General features: G+C 41.0%; 1 protein-coding gene across 4 annotated transcripts in view; it reads right to left on the bottom strand.

Moving 5' to 3' along the window:
- The window catches only part of DOCK5 (dedicator of cytokinesis 5), a 123,845-nt gene that overhangs the window by 14,326 nt on the left and 87,686 nt on the right, over window positions 1–21,833 (bottom strand). For all 4 annotated transcript variants that reach the window (XR_015750346.1, XM_026671318.2, XM_087969937.1 and 1 more), the window contains exons 35-45: window positions 20,575–20,731; window positions 19,098–19,138; window positions 18,916–19,006; window positions 18,156–18,275; window positions 16,087–16,176; window positions 15,750–15,854; window positions 12,696–12,837; window positions 11,349–11,430; window positions 10,787–10,871; window positions 6,959–7,045; window positions 5,096–5,272 (exon numbers count right to left, since the gene is read on the bottom strand). Coding sequence is in view for 3 of the 4 variants with exons in the window: in XM_026671318.2 (XP_026527103.2) it covers window positions 5,096–5,272; window positions 6,959–7,045; window positions 10,787–10,871; window positions 11,349–11,430; window positions 12,696–12,837; window positions 15,750–15,854; window positions 16,087–16,176; window positions 18,156–18,275; window positions 18,916–19,006; window positions 19,098–19,138; window positions 20,575–20,731 (1,177 nt within the window). In the remaining variant the exon portion in view is untranslated. The remainder of the gene's footprint in view (window positions 1–5,095; window positions 5,273–6,958; window positions 7,046–10,786; window positions 10,872–11,348; window positions 11,431–12,695; window positions 12,838–15,749; window positions 15,855–16,086; window positions 16,177–18,155; window positions 18,276–18,915; window positions 19,007–19,097; window positions 19,139–20,574; window positions 20,732–21,833) is intronic.

The following is a 21,833-nucleotide window of genomic DNA, read 5'->3' as shown; positions in this document are numbered from 1 at the left end:
GGGTGGAATCAGAGGTGGGATTCAATTTTTTTTAATTATCGGGCATGGCCAGGTGGGTGTGGCCATGTGACTGGGTGGGCGTGGCTTTTTTGCAGCACCCGCCCTGGTTTTGTGGGCCTTCTGGCCCTCAGGCAAAGCCCCCTGGGGGGTGCGTTTTTGCTCCCAGAAGGACTGATATCCATGATATCAAATCACTCCGAGACATATTCTCTCCAATTGATTCCCCGGGGCTCAGGAAGGAAAAAAAACCTAGCAGGGGGAGACATGCAGCACCCCCTGTGCTCCATTTTGGGGCCTCCTGGGCCTCAGGGAAGCTTCCTGGGCAAAGCAGTAAGACAGTGAGGGGAATCCTGGCACAGCTGATCATAGGAACAGCTGATTGGCAGGAGGGGGAAAAAAAGAAATACTTTAAGGCAGGGGTCCTCAACCGCCGGTCCGCGGACCGGTCCCGGTCCGCGGAACAAGTCTTACCGGGCCGCTGGTTGCTGGGCGCCGCCATCTTTTTGGTAAAAAGTGCTTCCGGTGAGCTTTTCCGGGTAGAAAGCTCACCGAAGCACTTTTCATCAAAAAGATGGCGGCGCTAGCGCTCGGTGAGCTTTTCCGGGTAGAAAGCCATTTCTACCCAAAAACTCACCGAGCGCTAGCCACCATCTTTTTGATGAAAAGTGCTTCCGGTGAGGTCACCGGAAGCACTTTTTCGTCAAAAAAAGATGGCGGCGCCCAGTTGATGCCAGTACCGGACCGCGGCACCCAGCTGATGCCGGTACCGGGCCGCGGCATCAAAAAGGTTGGGGATCACTGCTTTAAGGAGTGATTGGGCAGGGAAGAATGCAATCAGTGATGTTGGGTATGCACGGGATGTTGCGCATGCGCGATAAGGACTGACGGGAGAGGGGAGGGGTGACCAAGTTGGGGGCATGGCCAGCCAGAAGTTACTACTGGTTTGGAGCCCCAGGCCAAATCCTTGCTACCAGTTCGCATGAACTGGTGCGAACCGGCTGAATACCACCTCTGGGTGGAAAGCTGGACAGGAGGTTAATGAACCAACAATTGAGACTTGAGACTTATGTGGGGCAGGGTTGAGTTCTCATCCTTCACTCCAGCTCCTGCCGGGGACACGAAGGAGCCCCGGCTGGTCCTCAGTGCTTCTGACATGAGTGCAGCATCTCTACTGAAACCTACAGGGACATATCCAGAATCGCACAATATTGAATGGAAGAAAAAAGAAAAAAAGGACAGTATCCTTTGACTAAGATGAATCAGGCTTAGTCCCACAATTCAGCTTGGAAGTTGCCTTCCTAATCTAACTTAAGATCACAGAGAGGCTGAGAAAAGGAGCAAGATGAATAGATGTGAGAAAAACACAAAGTTGGCAAATAAATCACAAACTTAATGTATCCTTGGTCAGATCTAACATGGCAGAAACACCCTTTTATATCAACTGATGAGCAGCCAAAGCAACTTGGCTCACCAAAGCCAATTTCCATAATGTTATTAAAGAAACAAATAATACTTGGGCTTAGAGTGGCAGAAATAGGAGCAGAATTGATTCTCAAAGGCAGGTATGGGGAATGTGCAGCTTGACAAATGTTGCAGAATTATAATACTAGCTTTCCTAGAATCTTTAATTGTAAGGAGATGACCAGCCTGAGGGAGGGTCAAACACGTCATCAATTAAGAGTCCCTGAGTGCCCACAAGAGAGCTAAGTCCAGCCCACCTTGAATTCCTTTCTTAACTCCTGCTAATTTCCCTTGGCTGTTAGTAGTTCAGATTCTTATAGAGAGCTTAAGCTTGCAATACATCTTTATACTCATTTGAACTGCCTGAATCTCCTCATTTCCCCGATGCTTGACATTAATCCTAGAAATTCAAGGAGGGTTTCCTGCTAGAGGAGAGGGCTGGACTAGAACAGTGGTCACCAACCAGTGGGCTGGGGACCACTGGTGGTCCATGAGAAAATTTTGGTGGCCCGCACAGAAATGTCCCCCCAAAGCACTCCCCCCAAAGCAATTAATCCAGGCTGCATGGGAACACAAGGCTGCACTTGCCCACATGGCCTGCCCATCCCCTGGCCACCACCCTTTGGCCGAGCACAAACCTTACCTTCAGTAGAGCCACGCGAGCTGGAAGGTAAGGCCAACGGTGGGGGAGGGAAATCTGCCCTGGGGTGGCTTGCTGACATTGGTGGGAAAGTCGGTCCCATATTCCAGAGCTGCAGTAGTCACAGGACTGGCCCTTTGGTCATCCTGGAGCAGTTGCTCCTCCACCCGGGCCTGCCATGGACTGGAGGAGTTGCTCCAGGATGACCAAACAGCCAGTCCTGTGACTACTGCAGCTCTGGAATATGGGACCTATTTTCCCATCAACGTCAGCAAGCCACCATCAGTCAAAATTCATATTAGTGGTCCGCAGGATTTGAAATTATGAGTTTGGTGGTCCCTGAAGTCCAAAAGGTTGGCGAACCCTGGACTAGAAAACCTCCAAGGTCCCTTCCAACTCTGTTATTTTTTCCCCATCAATGGGCATACTGGGGATTATTTAAGAACATCTGGAAGATCTCATCTTCTCCAGTCCTACTCAGAGGTATACAACAGTACAGGATAATATATAAGCGAGTATATATACAGGACAATATATAAGCAGAAAACTAAACTGTGAAGCTGTTCACTTCTTTAAAAATAAATAAGTAAAACCCTGACTAGCAGGGGAGAAGGTATTGTGGCAACAGGATAAAACCCACAAAATTCCATCAGCTAGAATCCGAAGTGCTGAGCCTTGTCAGAAAACCATATATCCAAACAAGGGAGGCCAAATGATTTGTGCAGGACATTGATTTCTGGTTTTTAATGTGAAAGAAAGATTTAGATTATTATTATTATTAAGTACCCACAAAAGCCCAACTCCCTACCCCAGCTGAGTCAGGGAGAGGAAAAAGTGAGCAAAAAAAAAGGCTGATAGCTTTCAGATGTGGCAACCCCATTTGGAAGGCGTGACCGCTTTTCCATTTTTGCAAATCTAACTTTAGCACTGAAAATAGAGAAGCGGGAGCTCAAAATATTTCCTTGGCTGAAAATGGATCCTTCCTCAACGCCACAATTGGAGCCTTTGCTGGCTGCCTGTATCACAAAGCTTTCCACTCTAATGGTACCCACTGTGCATCCAAGTGATAATAATATGTCCTAGCTAGAAGTAAGCCCTGCTCATGGGTGATAATAGGGAGACCCAAACATTAAGATGTTTCACTCGTCCTAATTTCCAGATGTGCACAGGGGTTTGCAATGATCTTTACACCTCTAGCCCAAAATCCTGTTTTCCGGAAGCACATTGGGTTGAGTGCATTGCCGCACTATCCATAACTGAAATCCTAAGGAGCAAAAGACTTTGATCCTGGATAGGTTGGTGATGTAATACGTGTACAGGTAGTCCTTGTCCTAAAACCACAGTTGGCATCAGAATTTCCATTGCTAAACAATGGAACAATGGCAGCGGTTAAATGAATAGTGACCTTTGCTGTCATGATTGTTAAAACAAATCACTGCTGTTATTAAGTGAATCACATGGTCATTAAGCAAATTTGGTTTCCAGCTGGGAAAGTTGCAAATGGTGATCACATGACTCTGAGACACAGCAACTGTCATAATTTTGACCCTGCGATCATGGGAATGGTGTGATGGTCATAAGTGTGGGGACCAGTTGTAAGTCGCCTTTTTCAGTGCCACCATAACTTCAAATAGTTGCTAAATGAATGGTTGTAAGTTGAGGATGAGGTGGATATCATAATGTGCGTCACTGAAAAGTATCTGGAAACTTAAGATGGGTGTAAAATGCAGGATTTCTTATTCCTCCCCCAAATACATTATGTACATTAAAAGATTGCCATTTCTATTGTGGGTAGATAATCCGCAATAGATTATCACCAGGGGTGGGATTTTACCAGTTCGCACCTATTCACTAGAACCGGTTGTTAACATTCTAAGCAGTTCGGAGAACCGGTTGTTAGAAGAAATTACTGGCCTAATCCTGTAAGGAAGGCAGGAAGGAAACATTCTGGTGTTGCTTACAGAAACTGCCTCTCCGTTAACCCTTATTACATTCTTGGCAGGACTAGACTTCCTGTCTTAGGAATTTCTCTGGAGTTTTTCACCCCTCCTTTGCTGGTACTTTGCTTGTGTGGAGTGACCATTCAAAGTTACAATGGCACTGAAAAAAGTGACTTATGACCATTTTTCACACTTATGACTGTTGCAGCATCCCCACACTCATGAGAGGCCAGGCGAGGAGATGTGTACCTCGATGTAAGTGATATTGAGTTGGCCACGCCCAGCTAATAACATGACCAAGCCACGCCCACCAACTAAGCCACGCCCACAGAACCGTTCGTTAAAAAATTTGAATCCCACCCCTGATTATCACTATCTATATACATCTATGGAGATTCTGTCATCCAGGTCACGATTGTGCCAAAGGTGCTTTTTCAAAAGGCAACTGGTCTTTCTTTGTTTTTCCTTGAAGATGTTTCGCTTCTCATCCAAGAAGTTGAGAAATGAAGACGTTCCTTGGATGAGAAGCAAAACATCTTCAAGGAAAAACAAAGAAAGACCAGTTGCCTTTTGAAAAAGCACCTCTGGGACGCTATCAAAATATATACAATATTTGATGAAAGGGGAAAATGGAGGAGGGGCAGGTTAGACAAGATCTCCTATATCTGTCCTTTTCATTTAGAGTTCATCTTTGCCTGTAGTCTGTCCTTTCCTTGTTCCCTTTCATTCTAAATTAAAATTCCAGAACGTCAACTACTCACTAATTAAGTTTATTAAGTTATTATTATAAAATGAATGAGGTCCATAGCTCACCAAAATGTACCTATTACTACAGAAAAAATAATGCTTTAATGAATGGAAACCAAATCCTTTGACTTCCACCCTTAGATTTAGTGCCAACTGCTGCAAGGGTTCTTTTCCAAATTCTCTATAGTGCTATTCATGTAGCTAGATTTTAGGACTCTGCCTCCCTGTTTTAGGAAGCTAACACAACTGTCCCATTCCCAAGACAGTTATGTGACCTACAACAGAGAGCAAGGAGATAACCACCAACCTTCTCGTAGTTGGTATATCCACCCATTACCGCTGGATCCACAATGCCATTCAAGAGCATGGAGAGGGGATGGACAGGCAGGGCACGGTCCCAAGCATGTTGCTGGACGCAATTACTGATTTTCTCATTTGTCCGCTCCATGGTTTCAATGGCGTTCTCCAAGGGGCTGATCTCCTCCTGGAAACCACCACAAAAATGAGTTACGGTCAAGACTACAATGAAATAACTGATACTAGGCAATGAACATCTCAACAGAAGACCAACTTTCCCCACTCCATACCCTTCACTGGGCAACGTTCATAATTAGATCCTGGTCGTTCACTCAACCTTGAAAGCAGAGGTGGTATTCAGCCAATTCTGACAGGTTCTGGAGAACCGGTAGCGGAAACGTTGAGTAGTTCGGAGAACCGGCAAATACCACCTCTGACTGGCCCCGCCCCCATCTCTTCTCTGCCTCCCACTGAGTCCCAGCTGATTGACTGGGTCTTCTTTGGTTGCCCCGCACAGGAGAACGGAGCTGGAAAGCAGGTTAGTGGGGTGGGGAGGGAATGGGGATTTTGCAGTATCCTTCCCCTGCCATGCCCACCAAGCCACACCACACCCACCAAGCCACGCCCAAAGAACCGGTAGTAAAAAAATTTGAATACCACCACTACAAGGTCACTTAGGGACTCTACTATCTCAATTTCATAGGAGATACTAACTAAAATCTCGTATTTCAAAAAAGGGGGAAACATATTAGTTTTCAAGGTTTGTCTCTTGCATGTGTTGTCCCCTTTTCTTTTCAACAGCCAGTTTCAGGAAATAACTTAACAAATTACTCCTAGTTTCACTTTCAAGTATATACATATGAATCAGCTATTAATTATACAAGACTTAAACTCGGGTTAAGAGGATAGCAGTTTCTGTGCTCAATGTAACAAAACTTTTAAGTCTGCACAAGTTAAGCTACTGCATAGCCAAAGCCCACCGGAGTAACCTTGGGCCAAATAAAACCCTTGAAGGATTGTGATACTATAGAGACATTTAGAGGAAAGACCAAAATAAATGTACATTCAGAGGAAGGACTAAAATAAACTGTAATAAATAAGCAAGCTGTGGCTTGCTCTGTGGGATTGGAAGGCGGCAGCTTCCCATTTCTGAGTTAGAAAATCTCACTTTACTAAGTGATATGGATCTGTCCATATAATTGCCAAACTGACATTAAAGTAGGGGGAGTGAGAAGAGGAAAGCCTAGCTTAGCAAACTTTGCAGGTAAATAATGGAATTATTGCAGAGAAAAATAAAGATGGAGACCTTTTCAATTTCATTGTACACATGTCGTGCATTGACAAATGTTTGATTGATTCCTTTAACACAAAAACTCCAGTGCTAAAAGCAAAGTGGGGTTGTGTATCCAACTGCCCTTGAATGCTTGTAAGCATTTCCTCTTGGGCACACAAGAGATATTAAATTTGGGGAAGTTGCAGAGGTGGTATTCAGCAGATTCTGACCACTTCTGGAGAACCAGTAGCGGAAAATTGGAGTAGTTCGGAGAACCGGCAAATCCCACTTCTGACTGGAGATTTTATAGTATCCTTCCCCTGCCACGCCCACCAAGCCATGCCCACAGAACCGGTAGTAAAAAAAAATTGAATCCCACCACTGGAAGGTTGGTAAGAAATCGAAGGTTCCTTGAACTTTTCCAAGGAGAAGGTGTGGAAGAAAAAAATGTCACAGTAAATCAAGCCTTCTCTAGCCTGTCAATCTCCAGAAATGATGGATTCTTAGCTCCCAAATTAGCTGAAAACTCAAGACATCTAAAGGCTACCAAGTTGGGGAGGCTAAATTAGAGATGGCTAGGAAAGCTTCTCCAGATCTCACCGTAGTGACTTGCTTGACTTCAAACCATTTGAGGATTCCGGGGAAAGAATAGGCTGTTGTGTAGGTGGTACGTTCTATCCACATAGTCTAAGAAGAGAAAAAACCCCAGAAAGGAACAAGACATAAAACGTATGTATATTTTATATCACACCGATGCAAGGAATGTTCTCTCTTAGCCCTTCCTTAGCAGAATGAAGGGGCCAAGAATCAGGAACTCATTTTTCCCCAAATCAATCTAATGCATAAATTTGTGTCATGTTAGTCTATGGGTGTCAAACTCGATCGCGTCAGGTGATGCATTGTGACATATTGTAATGTTTTTTACCTTTGTGGATCTGGTGTGGGCATGGCCTGCATGTGAGATGGAATGGGTGTGGCCTGCTCATGAGGTGATGTGGGCGTGGCCTGCTCGTGGGCCGCTAGTTTGACAGGCCTGGCATAGGCTAAAATTGAATGTAGTGGGAACTAGGTAATCATGTGAAGTCATAACATGGTTTGTTTGAGTATAGGGAGTCCTCGACTTACGACCACAATTGAGCCCAAAATTTGTGTTGCTAAGTGAGACATTTGTTAAATAAGTTTTGCTCCATTTTTTGACCTTTCTTACCACAGTTGTTAAGTGAACCACTGCAGTTGTTAAGTTAGTAGCATCGCTGTTAAGTGAATCTGGCTTCTCCATGGGCTTTGCTTGTCAGAAGGTCATAAAAGGTGATCACATGATCCCAAGATATTGCAAAGGCCATAAATATGAATCAGTTGCCCATGGTCTGAATTTTGATCAATTTTGACATGGAGATGCTGCAACAGTTGTTTGTGTGAAAAAATGGCCGTAAGTCACTTTTCTCAGTGATGTTGTAAAGTCACTAAATGAACTTTAATAAACCCATCTTCAAAATAAACCCATCTTCAAAAAGGGAGACCCAAGCCTAGTTGAAAACTACAGGCCAATCTCCTTATGCTGCGTCACCTGTAAAGTCATGGAATCAATTATTAACCAATCCATCATCCTTCACTTAGAGACAAATAACCTACTCTCCAATAAACAATTTGGTTTCAGGAAAAACTATCCTGTAATCTGCAACTCTTACACTGCAAAAACATATGGACGACACAACTCGACCAGGGCAAAACAATAGACGCAATCTACATAGACTTCTGTAAAGCCTTTGATTCAGTGGTACACACAAACTACTCCTAAAAATAAAATCCTATGGTATCTCTGGACAACTGAATAACTGGATAGAAGCATTCCTGTCAAACAGACAACAAATGGTCAAAATTGGGAGCGTCCTATCAAATCCAGTACCTGTCAATAGTGGTGTTCCCAAGGCAGTGTTCTAGGACCAACTCTCTTCATACTCTACATAAACGACCTCTGTGATCATATTAAGAGCAATTGCGTTCTCTTCGCTGATGATGTAAAGCTGTTCAATACCACAGACAATACTGCTACCCTTCAAAAAGATCTTGACTATGTATCCGAATGGTCAAACAAATGGCAACTTCAAATCTCAACAAATAAATGCTCTGTCTTACATATTGGCAAAAAAATCAGAAAATAAAATACAAGCTGAATAGTCAAGATCTTGTTGATGACCCAAGCTCTGTAAAGGACCTTGGAATACTCACCTCTAATGATCTAAGTGCTAGAGCACACTGCAACTACATAGCCAAAAAGGCATTAAGAGTTGTTAACCTAATCCTACGTAGCTTTTCTCTGGTAATATCACACTACTAACCAGAGCATACAAAACATTTGCTAGACCAATACTCGAATACAGTTCATCAGTCTGGAATCCACACTACGTATCTGATATTAGCACAATTGAGAAAGTCCAGAAATATTTCACAAGAAGAGTTCTCCACTCCTCTACTCGCTGTAGAATACCTTATGCCACCAGACTTGAAATTCTAGAACTAGAAAACCTTGAATTACGCCGCCTTCGGTCTGACTTAAGCATGGTATACAAAATCATACATTGCAATGTCCTACCTGTCAATGAATACTTCAGCTTCAACCATAACAACACAAGAGCACACAATAGATACAAACTCAAAGTAAACCGCACCAAACTTGATTGCAGGAAATACGACTTCAGCAATAGAGTGGTCAATGTCTGGAATACTCTACCCGACTCTGTAGTTTCTTCCCCAAACCCCAAAAACTTTAACCTTAGACTGTCTACTATTGACCTTACCCCTTTCCTAAGAGGTCTGTAGGGGCGTGCATAAGCGCACCAACGTGCCTACCGTCCCTGTCCTATTGTTTCTCCTATTCTTTTATTTTTCTTGTATGTAACCATTTCATGTATTCACAACTATGTATACATTTATACTTATTATCTTGTAAACAATTGGCAAATCAAAATAAATAAAAAATAAATAAATAAACTACCTGTACAGTATGGAAGAATGTCATTTTGTTGGCTTTGACTCATAATCTGGCATGACAGCGTTATTGGAGCCCAGGGATTGTCAACTTTTTGGACAATCAGGGAACGATGCTTTCATCAGTATTGACTGCCAAGTTGGGTGCAGTCATCCATCCAATATTTATCCAAGGAAAAGTGAAACTACTTAGTTCCTAAGGATGTTGTCTACTATCTTATCTTTTTCCAAAAAATATCTCAGGGCTGAGGGGTTCTACCCAGTGCCTAAAGAAGTCATTGGACTTCTTGTATCTTACTGCTTATATCTGCACCTAGTTGCACATTCATTACTTGATTCAAAGAACCCAAAAATAAAACGAAACCAGAAAGAGCAAGGAGTTGGGTGGCCTTTATGTAAAAACCTAGGCTACACTGAAGTCAGATCCATTGGAAAAAAGATTGTTCCAGTTTGTTTTTCAATCACCTAGACCTCCTAATGCCTTGTGAAAGGACCACCTATATTATACCAGCAATTTCCTGTGTCCCCTTAGCTAGGTTGAGAGATGATGTTCTAAAAGTTGTATTTTAAAGAATAGAATAGAAGCTGGAAGGGGCCTTGGAGGTCTTCTAGTCCAGCCCCCTGCTCAAGCAGATAAGTGGCTGTCTAGTTTCTTCTTAAAAGCCTCCAGTGATGGAGCACCCACAGTTTCTGAAGGTAAGCTATTCCACTGGTTAATTGTCCTCGCTGTTAGGACATTTCTTCTTAATTCCAGGTTGCTTCTCTCTTTGATTAGTTTCCAATCATTGCTTCTTCTGCTGCCCTCCAGTGCTTTGGAGAATAATTTGACCCCCTCTTCTTTGTGGCAGCCTCTCAAATACTGGAATAGTGCTATCTTGTTGCCTCTAATTCTTCTTTTCTTTCCAAAGTTCTCTGATATTTTTCATTTGAAATAAGAGTTGCTTAAGACCAACTGCTAGTCAGCACAGGCAATATTCAGTAAAATTGAAGCTGAACAACTTGGTTTAGTCAAAGAATAAGGGGATCACATTTCCCATATGACTTAAAATAGGACTTTCTCCCTCCCCCCTCTTCTGAAATTGAAGTTAGAGTAATCATTATATTTTGGGGGTTAAACTATATTATTATCTATTCCCCACTCACTTTACTATCATATCATTTAATTTTGTTAAGGTCCCAAAAGATGCAACTCTAGCAACAAAAATAACCCAGACTTGTGTTCCATCCCTAGACAAAGGGCTTTGTATGAATAAAGATTTTGTATAACTGTTGATAATTATGTCCTATTGCTTGCTGTGTGTTTTGTACCAAAATGCAATAATTTAAGCCTCCAAAATTGAGGAACCCAAGAATCAAGCTAGACAAGCCAACATATGAAAAGCATGGTGTCACATCACCAAAGGAAAAAGTGACAAGGATGGCAGAGAAGAAATGACTCACTGCAAATTCATTCTCGGGATCTTTTTCTCCTTTCCTGAAAGGCCGTGAGTGTTGGAACTGTTGCACTTCATTGGATCTATAAAAACTAAAGCAGCAGACAAAAACAACTTAAAATCTCAACCAACACCCAAAATCTAAATCAGTACTATAACAATCCAGGTAAGTTGATATTGAATGCAGTAGAACACATGAATGCATGCTAAACAGATACTTCATTCAATTTCCTACATTTCTGTGGTTTGTTCAATTTTGGCTAAATTACTGAATTTTATTCAACAAAAAGGCTAAACTATGGCTTAGTGGCATATAAGAAGCAAGGTATTTAAATGATCTGATATAATGCTCCATCTAAACATTTCAAAATCGTAGTTCCAGATACATCCCTATGAAACAACCAGACTTGTCTTCTACAGTGGGAATAGGTTAATTCATGCCTTCAGCTGTCAAGAATGTAGAAGTCGGTCTTTCTGCATTTTGATCTTTATGGAAACAGGGTAAAGCATCCCTTGGCGAAGTAATTTATTTCTAGATGCAGAGATATAAATTGGGGTTGAATCCTTACTTTAGAATCTGCTCTGGAACAGGCTTATCTTTGTAGCTTGGAGGAAGATTCATGACAGGCTTAACTAAAAAACACTGTATGTCTGTATGTACAAATTAAGGAAAAAAGGAATGAGAAGGTGGACAAGAAGATCCTACAATCCATCCCTCATTAAAAAGAATATTTAAATGGGAGGGGCTACAAGCCCAACAATTGTTTTTCCCTATGAACTAAACGAAGTAAGTTATAATCCTAGCGGTGGCATTCAAACATGTTAAGCTTGATAAATGTCAATTATGGTTAGGTTTGGAAGGTGTCTTATGGTATTGTGTAAATCCAGGCTAATGGCTAGTTTTTATTTCAGTGTCCTGCAAGAATGCAGAACCTTGGTAACCAGGTTAAGCTTTTTGTGTGAATACAGCCAAAAGCTAAGTAGATTGGGTAACTGATATGTTGACAATTGTGTTGAATATCTTTATCCAATGTGAACACTTCCAGATTTCATTTGGGATAGTTGTAATATCAGGATGGAAAGAGCTAGTGTAGATACTTTATACTGATTATAAAGCAGGACTGAAAGATTGTACTTAGCATATGGTCACCACACTAATTGTGTAAGCAGAAAAGCACTGTGTGCAAGTTTTCCTTGCTATTTCTAATTAAAGAAGAGAAAAACATGTTTCTCTCTTTTTCATAGGTGAAAAGCGAGACATATGCTGAAAATGATACTCCCAAATTATACAGGTAATACTGGGCCAGGTTGAGAAATAATCTGAGCTAAAGCTCTGTTTACAGATGCACCTACAACAAGGATGCCTTACAGTATCAACTTTCCAAGGAATATGAAGGACACCTGAAATAGTCTGGAAATATCAACCAACTTGCAGAATAAACAACCTAAATGACAGCTCAAAGAAGTCAATCTTAGGAAAATAGAAAAAGGAGTGGGGAAGTCAGACATTTAAAAAATAATAACCCACAAGTTGTTATATAAAAACCCAGCAATGAAATCTATGACATTAATCTGTTTTGAGCGACAGAATAATGGAAATTGGACTTGTTTTTCAAATTCTCAGAATCTAGCAGGGAACTTTAAAATGAAATCCAAATTGGTTTACAGTTGGATTCCAAGTCTTGCTTTGGATCCAAGCATCCAACCTCTGTCTTTAATGTCTAGTTTATGCTGGACTTGAGGCAAACCATTTGGATCTCAATGGCAAATAGACCAGATAAATACACTGTGTATAGTCCAGAAGTGAGCCAGGACTGATTCAACCCTCCCATCGTCAACTTTGCCTGTTTTCTATTCTCCATATCAACTTTGTTATCTAAGTTAGCTCCTAAACTCTCTTCCTTTCCAAAAGATACACTGCTTAAGAGAAGCTCTGACATCATCTGTTGGTGGGGCGGTGCTGCTCATTTTCTCAGCATTTGGAAACTGGGTGAGCAGTTTCACAATGAAGTCTTCCCTCCTTTCATATTCCTTTCCACGGTAGATGAACATCTTGTTCTAAAAGAGGCAAGAATTAGATATTAAATTGGGAGAACCACATTCTCAGCATTGGGGGGAATAGGAAAACAGAGCAGGCACCTCAAGCAATGGAGTTTTGTGGGTAAAAGAGTTTGATTGGGGTGGCTTGAGTCTAAAACAGAGTCTCAACCAATTATTATCTAAAATTAGGCAGGTCTTGGGTTAAGTTACTAAGCTTGGGGTCTTATTGTTGGAGATGGCTAGTGGACTAACTAGGAAGAGGCTGCTTCTGTGTTGAACTTGCTTTTCTATTTAATGTATTTAATATTTTTAATATGTTCAATATTTATTTATGATTTTAATTGCAAGAGTCTCAGAGTTGTTTTTTAGATTGAGATGGGCACCATATAAATCTAGTAAATAATAAAATAAAATAAATACTGCTGGATAATCACATGCTGCTTGCAATGTGCAAAAGCTAAAAGGAGAATCACTGAGAAACTGGCTTCACAAACAGTAAACTTTTGTAGTTAGTCCTGGAATGGAATAAACAACAATACAGAGAGGTAAACATATTTTGTACTATACAGGTAAAACTCAAAAAATTAGAATATTGTGCAAAAGTTCATTTATATCAGTAATGCAACTTAAAAGGTGAAACTAATATATGAGATAGACTCATTACATGCAAAGCAAGATAGTCAAGCTGTGATTTGTCATAATTGAGATGATTATGGCTTACAGCTCATGAAAACCCCAAATCCACAATCTCAGCAAATTAGAACATTACATGCAATCAACAAAACAAGGATTGTACATAGAACAATACTGGACCTCTGAAAAGTATAAGCATGTATATGTACTCAGTACTTGGTTTTGGCCCCTTTTGCAGCAATTACTGCCTCAATGCGGTATGGCATGGAAGCTATCAGCTTGTGGCACTGCTGAGGTGTTATGGAAGACCAGGATGCTTCAATAGCGGCCTTCAGCTCTTCTGCATTGTTCGGTCTCATGTCTCTCATCTTTCTCTTGGCAATGCCCCATAGATTCTCTATGGGGTTCAGGTCAGGCGAGTTTGCTAGCCAATCAAGCACAGTAATCCCACAGTCATTGAACCAGGTTTTGGTGCTTTTGGCAGTGTGGGCAGGTGCCAAGTCCTGCTGGAAAATGAAGTCAGCATCCCCATAAAGCTCGTCTGTGGGAGGAAGCATGAAGTGCTCCAAAATCTCCTGGTAGATGGCTGCGTTGACCCTGGACTTAATGAAGCACAGTGGACCAACACTAGCAGATGACATGGCTCCCCAAATCAACACAGACTGTGGAAACTTCACACTGGACTTCAAGCATCCTGCAGTGTGAGCCTCTCCATTCTTCCTCCAGACTCTGGGTCCTTGGTTTCCAAATGAGATGCAAAAGTTGCTCTCATCGGAAAAGAGGACTTTGGACCACTGAGCAACAGACCAGTTCTGTTTTTCTTTAGACCAGGTAAGACGCTTCTGAAGTTGTTTGTTGTTCAGGAGCAGCTTGACAAGAGGAATATGACATTTGAAGCCCATGTCCAGGATCCGTCTGTGTGTTGTGTCTCTTGATGCACTGACTCCAGCCTCAGTCCACTCCTTGTGAAAGTTTCCAACACTTTTGAATGGCCTTTTCCTGACAATCCTCTCCAGGCTGCGGTCATCCCTGCTGCTTGTGCACCCTTTTCTTCCACACTTTCCCCTTCCACATAACTTTCTATTAATGTGCTTTGATACAGCACTTTGGGAACATCCAACTTCTTTTGCAAATACCTTTTGAGGCTTTCCCTCCTTATGGAGGGTGTCAATGATGGTTTTCTGCACAACTGTCAGGTCAGCAGTCTTTCCCATGATTGTGATTCCTACTGAAACTGACTGAGAGACCATTTAAAGGCTCAGGAACTCCTTGCAGGTGTTATGGCTTAATTAGCTGATTAGAGTGGGACACTTTGAGTCTAGAATATTGAACCTTTTCACAATATTCTAATTTTCTGAGATTGTGGATTTGGGGTTTTCATGAGCTGTAAGCCATAATCATCTCAATTATGACATATCATGGCTTGAACTATCTTGCTTTGCATGTAATGAGTCTATCTCATATATTGGTTTCACCTTTTAAGTTGCATTACTGAAATAAATGAACTTTTGCACGATATTCTAATTTTTCGAGTTTCACCTGTACATTCAAACCTAAGACCTTCTCTTTCTTTGCTCAGACAAATAAAGACCTATAAAACCCAAACACAGCTTTGAAGTCCTGCTTATTAGAAGTCTGGAACACCAGATATTTTAATTGTGGATATAGTGCCAAGATTTTTCCAACTCCATCCTTCCAGGAAGGATGTATTAGGATGCTTGTTACCAATAAGCCAGAATCCCTATCACATTTGGCTAAATATGTTGTGTAAATATGGCCAATATCTTTGCTAAATATCATGGAAAGAGAATAGAAATTGGTAGATTTTATTTATGAACCAATTTTGTATGGAAATAAAAACAATTCAGGAGGTATAGTCAGTCCTCGACTTACAACCACAATTGAGTCCAAAATTTCTGTTGCTAAGTAACACAGTTGTTAAGTGAGTTTTGCCCCATTTTACAACCTTTCTTGCCACAGTCGTTAAGTTAATTTCCTCACACAACTCCTATTTGGATGAATTTGGAATTTGGATGATCAGTGACAGCAAAACCTGCTGGTACTTGCAGCAACATTTACCTACATGCATTACTAGAAAATGGTATTTCAGTTAACCCTTTATCAGTGGGACAAGGCGCAGCTGGTGTATCTGCGCTGCTTATTTAGAGAAGATGCTTTGGATTACCCCAAATCAAACATTCTTCTGTTAGTTTGGATTAAAGGTGGGAGTTAATCATAATTACAACTTTGTAGATTACATTCCAGGGTTATTCAGGACCATCACTTAGCATCCTTACCCGAAGAAAGGAAGGAAATCCATGCCCAAAATATCCAACAGCAAAATATTCTGGTTGAGGCCTCATTGCTTTCATAATGTTCTCATAGAAGGTGGCCCGTTTTTTCTGCACGTACATGTTAAAAAGAAAGAAGAGTAGATTGGGCAGTGATTTAAATTATTATTATTATTTTACATTTCTTCACTCTAAACACCCATTTGCACTACTGCTTTCCAAGCTTCTAATTTATTGTTTGTCTCTCAATCAGGAACATAAGAAATGTCTTTGGGACCCACACCATTGACTTTCCTCTCAGTATTCTTCACCCAGTAGACAATTAAAGACTTCCTTTTCTTACCAAGAGATTGCCCAGGCTCTCGTAGTCAAAGACTTTGTTCTCGTACATGTCAGCCAATTCTTTGCTTAGCTGGATGGCTTTCTCCCACATCTTCAAGGAGTTAAAAAGAAAAAGAGATAAAACAGATCATTCATTCATGAAAAGGGATGAATTAAAGCATATTCTGTATGGCTACCCAATACTATTTCTGATCTTCTACTTCTACTTTAATACTGTTTGTCACCTTCTAAGTTGATTCTGGTGGGTTAAACCTTTCCTTCATTATTCCAATGAGTCTTGCATGTTCCATTTTTGTGTTCCTGGATGGCCATGTACATTTAAACTGAAGCCTTTGTATGGATGGCAAAAACATCAGAATAAGTTCTGGAGTTTCATGTTTTCCTAGTCCTTCACATTCATCATAGGTACTCGATATTTTAAATTATAAAAAAAATATACTGCTTTATTTTTCCAAGAATAAAGAACCTAACCAATGGTAGGATCAGAAAGGCCTTCATGGATTAAAAAAAAAAGATGAAGGCATGTTAGGGCTGTCTGAAAATCCTAGCTCTTTGGAGAAGGCTCTATGTAGACACTAAGGGTTAATGATACATATCATATGATGATACATGTAGGCTCAACTTGATGATACATATCATTATCAGCAAATAATTGTGAAAACAAATGTGGAATGTGAAAATGAATAATTTGAGAGAAGCTACCCTATTACTTTGAAATGCCAGCAAGACCAAGTTAAATAACACAGGAATCATGTCCATCCCATGTATAGAAGCTAGCAGATATTGGACTAACATACACACATGGTTGGAAAAGATGATAAAACAACATATAGACTTAAAGCCTTGAGATATTTTTATTGGGGATTTGTGTGAGAACTATAGCAAAGAAATAACATATTTGATTATACATGTATTAACAGCAGCTAGAATTGTATTTGCTCAAAATTGGAAAAATGAGAAAATTCCGATGGAGGAGGAAGTGATTAAGAAAATATTGGAATGTGCAGAAATGAGTAGATTAACATTAGCAATTAGAGACCAAGAAGAAAGGGAATATTGTAAGATTTGGGATCTATTCTATGGATGGTTGGAAAATAAAGCAAGAAATTAAATGATAATAATAATGTAACTGTAATAATGATATACTATGATAGACAATGCTGAATAGGCTATAATATGAATGTAACCCAGTAAGATTTGGGATTTGTTTTTAAGAATAGTTGGAAAATGAAGCAAGAAATTTAATGATGCTGTAATAGTGGTACACTATGTTATATAATGTTGAATAGGTTATAATATGAATGTAAATTCAATAAGAAACGTATATAAGCATTATTATGTGCACAAGATCTATGCACCCAGTTGACACACTGTATAACTGAAAGATGGTTTTATTTGTTGTTTTAGTTATAAAAATAAAAAACTTTTTTTTTTTAAAAAAAAGGAATCATGTTCACCCCATCCCTATCAAGGGTGAGGATTAGGAGTGGGATTCTACCAGTTCGGACCGGTTCCATACAACTGGTTGTTATGATTCTCCACAGTTCGGAGAACTGGCAAATCGTGCCCCTGGCTGGCCCCGCCCATCTCCACCCACCTCTCCCCTCCCCACCCAGTCAGTCCTTATTGCACATGAGTGACATTGCACACATGCGCGACGTCACTGACTGCATTCTCTCCAGCCCAGTCACTCCTTAAGGTATTTCTTTCCCCCCCTCCTGACGATCAGCTATTCTGGTGATCAGCTGTGCCGGGATCCCCCTCGATGTCTTACTGCTTTGCCCAGGAGGCTTCCCTGAGGCCCAGGAGGCAAAAAGGGGTGTGGATGGGGTGTGGGGAGGGGATACTGGAGGTGCACCCCCCCACTTCATTTTTTGCCTTCCTGGGAAGCTTCCTGGGAACAAAAACACCCCCCAGGAGGCTTTCCTGAGGCCCAGGAGGCCCCAGAACAGGGGTGGTGGTGCTGCTAAAAAAAAGCCATGCCCACCCAGTCACATAGCCATGCCCACAGAACTGGTTGTTAAAAAATTTGAATCCCACCCCTGGTGAGGATGCCTGTGACAGACTCACTTTGCCTCTGTCGAAGAAGACTATGATTTCTTGGTAAAGCTTCTCCTTGAGTTCCTGTTGTGAATAGACATAATAGCTGTCCCTCTGAAGCAGATGCTGAACACATGGCTGATCAGACCACTGGGATAAAAGAAAGACCAGATGGAATTAAGGACATCATATGCAATTTTGCTCTAGGTCTCTTAGAAGAGTATGTTCCATCATGTTAAGGACCTGAAGAAACAAAAAGTGTTCTTCTGGTAGATGAAGAACAGAGTAATCTCTTTATCTCCCAGAGTGAATGCCTTAGTTGCTGTTGACGCTTTGAATATCCATCTCAGCAGCGTGTAAATTATAATTTGAAAACATAATAACAACCTAGACAAGTTGAAGTATTTTTGCTATGTGTTTGGCCAAAGAGGCAAGATTCCACTTGTTTTGGACAGCTTCAATCCTTTGATTCGCTTTTGATCCCATTCTTATTTTGGATTCTCCAGGAGCACTGGAGAAATAAAACAAGATTTTTCCTTTAAAAGAAAATCAATTTTAGTCTATGCTGTTATGCTTAATCTGGTTGTACCTCCTGTGTAGATATAGTCTTAACAAACTGTTTCGCAACATTGGCAAAGTTAAGAGGTGTGGATTCAACTCTCAGAATTGGCTGGGGAGTTTTAGCCCACACGTTTTAAACTTGCCAAATGCTGCCTTAACAAAATGTACATTTGATTACTGCAAAGTGTCGTACATGGACCAACTCTTCAAGACCCTAACCCACACTTACCTGAAGTAACTCTGCATGAAGCAGGAGTGTGTAAGCTGCCTCAGTATAGCTTTCGGAATCAGTGTGCAAATCTCGGAGCTTATATAAGTACCTAGAAAACAACAACATACTGTATGAGAATCAGAAGTGCTATACGATCTTGTAACAGCTTATTCAGAAGACTGAAGATCTACTGATGCTACCTGATGTATATATCTTCTCTTTTCTTTTCTTTATAAAAATTCTGCAAAAGAAAAAACAAGTTTGGGAATAACCAAATTATTTCAGTAATAGAATGTAAAAAATGTACAATTTTTGATCCAGTTCAGACATCACCTCAGGCTTGTCAGTTGAGAATCTAAACTAAACTTTTGAGCCTGGATTCAGATAGGCAAGCTATGGATTTTCAAACTGTTGTTGATGTAAATGAAACTGTGCTAATTATTGTTGGCCAACTTAGACACCACTAAATTCTAATTCAGTCTCTATACCTATGGTTTGATGTGATTCTTGAACTGATTCTACATATAGTTCATACGACACATGACGGAACAGTGTTCAACTTGCACTAATGTAACTTTTGGTCCAAATCCTTGCAAGGATAAAACTGATTTAGGCTAGTTACAAGCTATTGGCCAATTAGACTAATTAATATTGGGAACTGGCATGCAAGGGAACCGTAGGAAGATGCCATCTTAAGGTTCTTGAGGATGAAAAATGGCAGCAAATGATAATCACATGATTCCATACTGCTTTCAGTGGGGTGTAAGACAAATTGCTTCATATTGCTGGGCCCTAGGATCATTGGTAAAAGTGACTCACTCATCTTCAACGTCCATCTGTAATATGGGAATAATACTGCCTTGCCTTAATGGATTGGTGGTCACATGTCTGTCCAGAGAGCTTACCAAAAGTGTCAGGATTCCAAGTAACACCTCCCCCCAATGGAGTCAAAACTCCAAGGCAGGCATGTTCCTCAAAGCATAGATTAAGTAGGCATGTCCCATTGGCACATCTGGGGACACCTGACTCTAACCCCCCCTTGGATTTTCCCCCCTGTTCAAAGTAAAGTTTCCTTTCCCCTGCCCATGCAATCCGTCCCGTGGTCCAATCAGTTCACAGTCCAAGAGTCTCAGGTCCCACCTCCTTGCACCTTGTGGGAAAGTCCTTGGCTCTCATAGGAAAGAATTTTATTTTGGCTACAACCCTGCCAGCTATCTCTTCCTCCCCGCTCCTGTTCCCCCAACTCGACACATCTCCGTTGTGGCAGCCCTGAAGGTGCCTGGGAAAAATGGCTTCAGGGATCACAAAAAAGCACTATTCCTGTCAGAGGTGCTGCAGACGTTAATTACAGTGGAACTCACAGCCAAGCCAATGGGGTTTTTGTGGGCGCAATGGCCGACAAAGGATCTCACAATGGACTCATTGGGTGGCTGCATGGAAACCTTTCTTTTTGTAGTATCAGCCCGCAACCTGTATAATGGGAACAAGAGTGACCTGCCTTGCATGGTAGTGGTGAAAGTGAGGAAAAATGATAGGCACTTTGCGAATGAGAAGACATCATGCTAAACCTATATCAGCTCCTGAGCTTCTAATGCAGCAGGTCCAAAGTGGGTCTATGGGCCTAAAGTGGTTTCATAGGAACCAAGATTTTCACCCAGCTCTACGTTCTCCCCATACCAGTAAGTTGACAGTGCAACTCATGCGGTTCTCCTTGCTCCCATCATGCATAATCGCTCGGTAATCCAAAAGGTTGTCAAGCAGGCTGCTAACCAACAAGGCAAAGACTTCGCCTGAGCTGGACAGGTATTTATGCTTCCGGCAGTGCTCCAGGAGGCTGCAGACATTTCCATTGATGAGGAGTAAAAGAAAAGCAGAGAGATGAATAAAAAGACAAAAAACAGAGCTCCTGATTTTAAATAATGGGTTGGATTAGATCTAAAGATGTAGGTAGAGGCAAATATTTCTCTCTCTGGGTAGAATGAGAATATATCTGCTGCAAACTCCGCATTAGTGACAGGAAGGTCAGTAAACACTCAGCTCCATTTAGTTGCCTCGACTCTACCCCGATGCAAGGGATTTATTACAGGGTCATTAAAAGAAGACATTAGATCCAAAGATGTGTAAGTTAAAAGCTTATAGAGAAGAGAAATATTGTGACCAATCATCTGCATTAACCTTTTGGATATTACTGATTGATTTATATTTTATTTCCAAACTATTCTTAGTATAAGAGTTCAAAGCAGAAGGTAAGAATACAAGGACGTATGCTTACACACATACAAATAAACAAACAAATAAAAAATACACAGTGGCCAGTCCACGCAAAATGCTTCCCTCAACGAAAATAGTGCTAGTCACTGTCTTAGCATGCAGTGGAAAATGGGTCACTCACATGAAACTACAATGTGACTATTTGTATAGATGGTCCTCAACTTACAGATATTTATTTAGTGACCATTCAGAGTTACAATGGCACTGGAGAAAGTGACTCTTGAGCAATCCTTTTTCTTACAAGCATGCAGCATCCTCAATGGTCACAGGGTCAAAATTTGGATGCTTAACAACTGGCAATTTATTTATGTTGGTTATAGCACCCTGAAGTCATATGATCACCATTTGTGATCTTCTCAGCCAGCTTCCAACAAGGAAAGTCAATGGGGGAAGCCAGATTCATTTAGTGACCACATGATTCACTTAACAACTCTGGTGATTTTGCTTAACAACTCTGGCAAAAACGCTCATAAAATCTGGCACGACTCATTTAATAACTGCCTTGCTTAGCAGTGGAAATTCTCATCCCAATCAAGGATTAGCTGCATTGGCATAGCATGTTTTGTGAACAGACCCATTGTGTTTTGCTAATAAAGCTTAAAGTTTGCTAGCAAACACAGCTAGTAAATATGAAACACTGTGCTAAATTCTGGCTGAGTATTAGA

Source organism: Notechis scutatus, chromosome 7 (genome assembly GCF_049901735.1).
Source record: "Notechis scutatus isolate UNSWTSFEM ecotype Mainland chromosome 7, rNotScu1.2, whole genome shotgun sequence".
Classification (NCBI taxonomy): domain Eukaryota; kingdom Metazoa; phylum Chordata; class Lepidosauria; order Squamata; family Elapidae; genus Notechis; species Notechis scutatus.
This window is presented reverse-complemented; position numbering and strand designations above follow the sequence as displayed.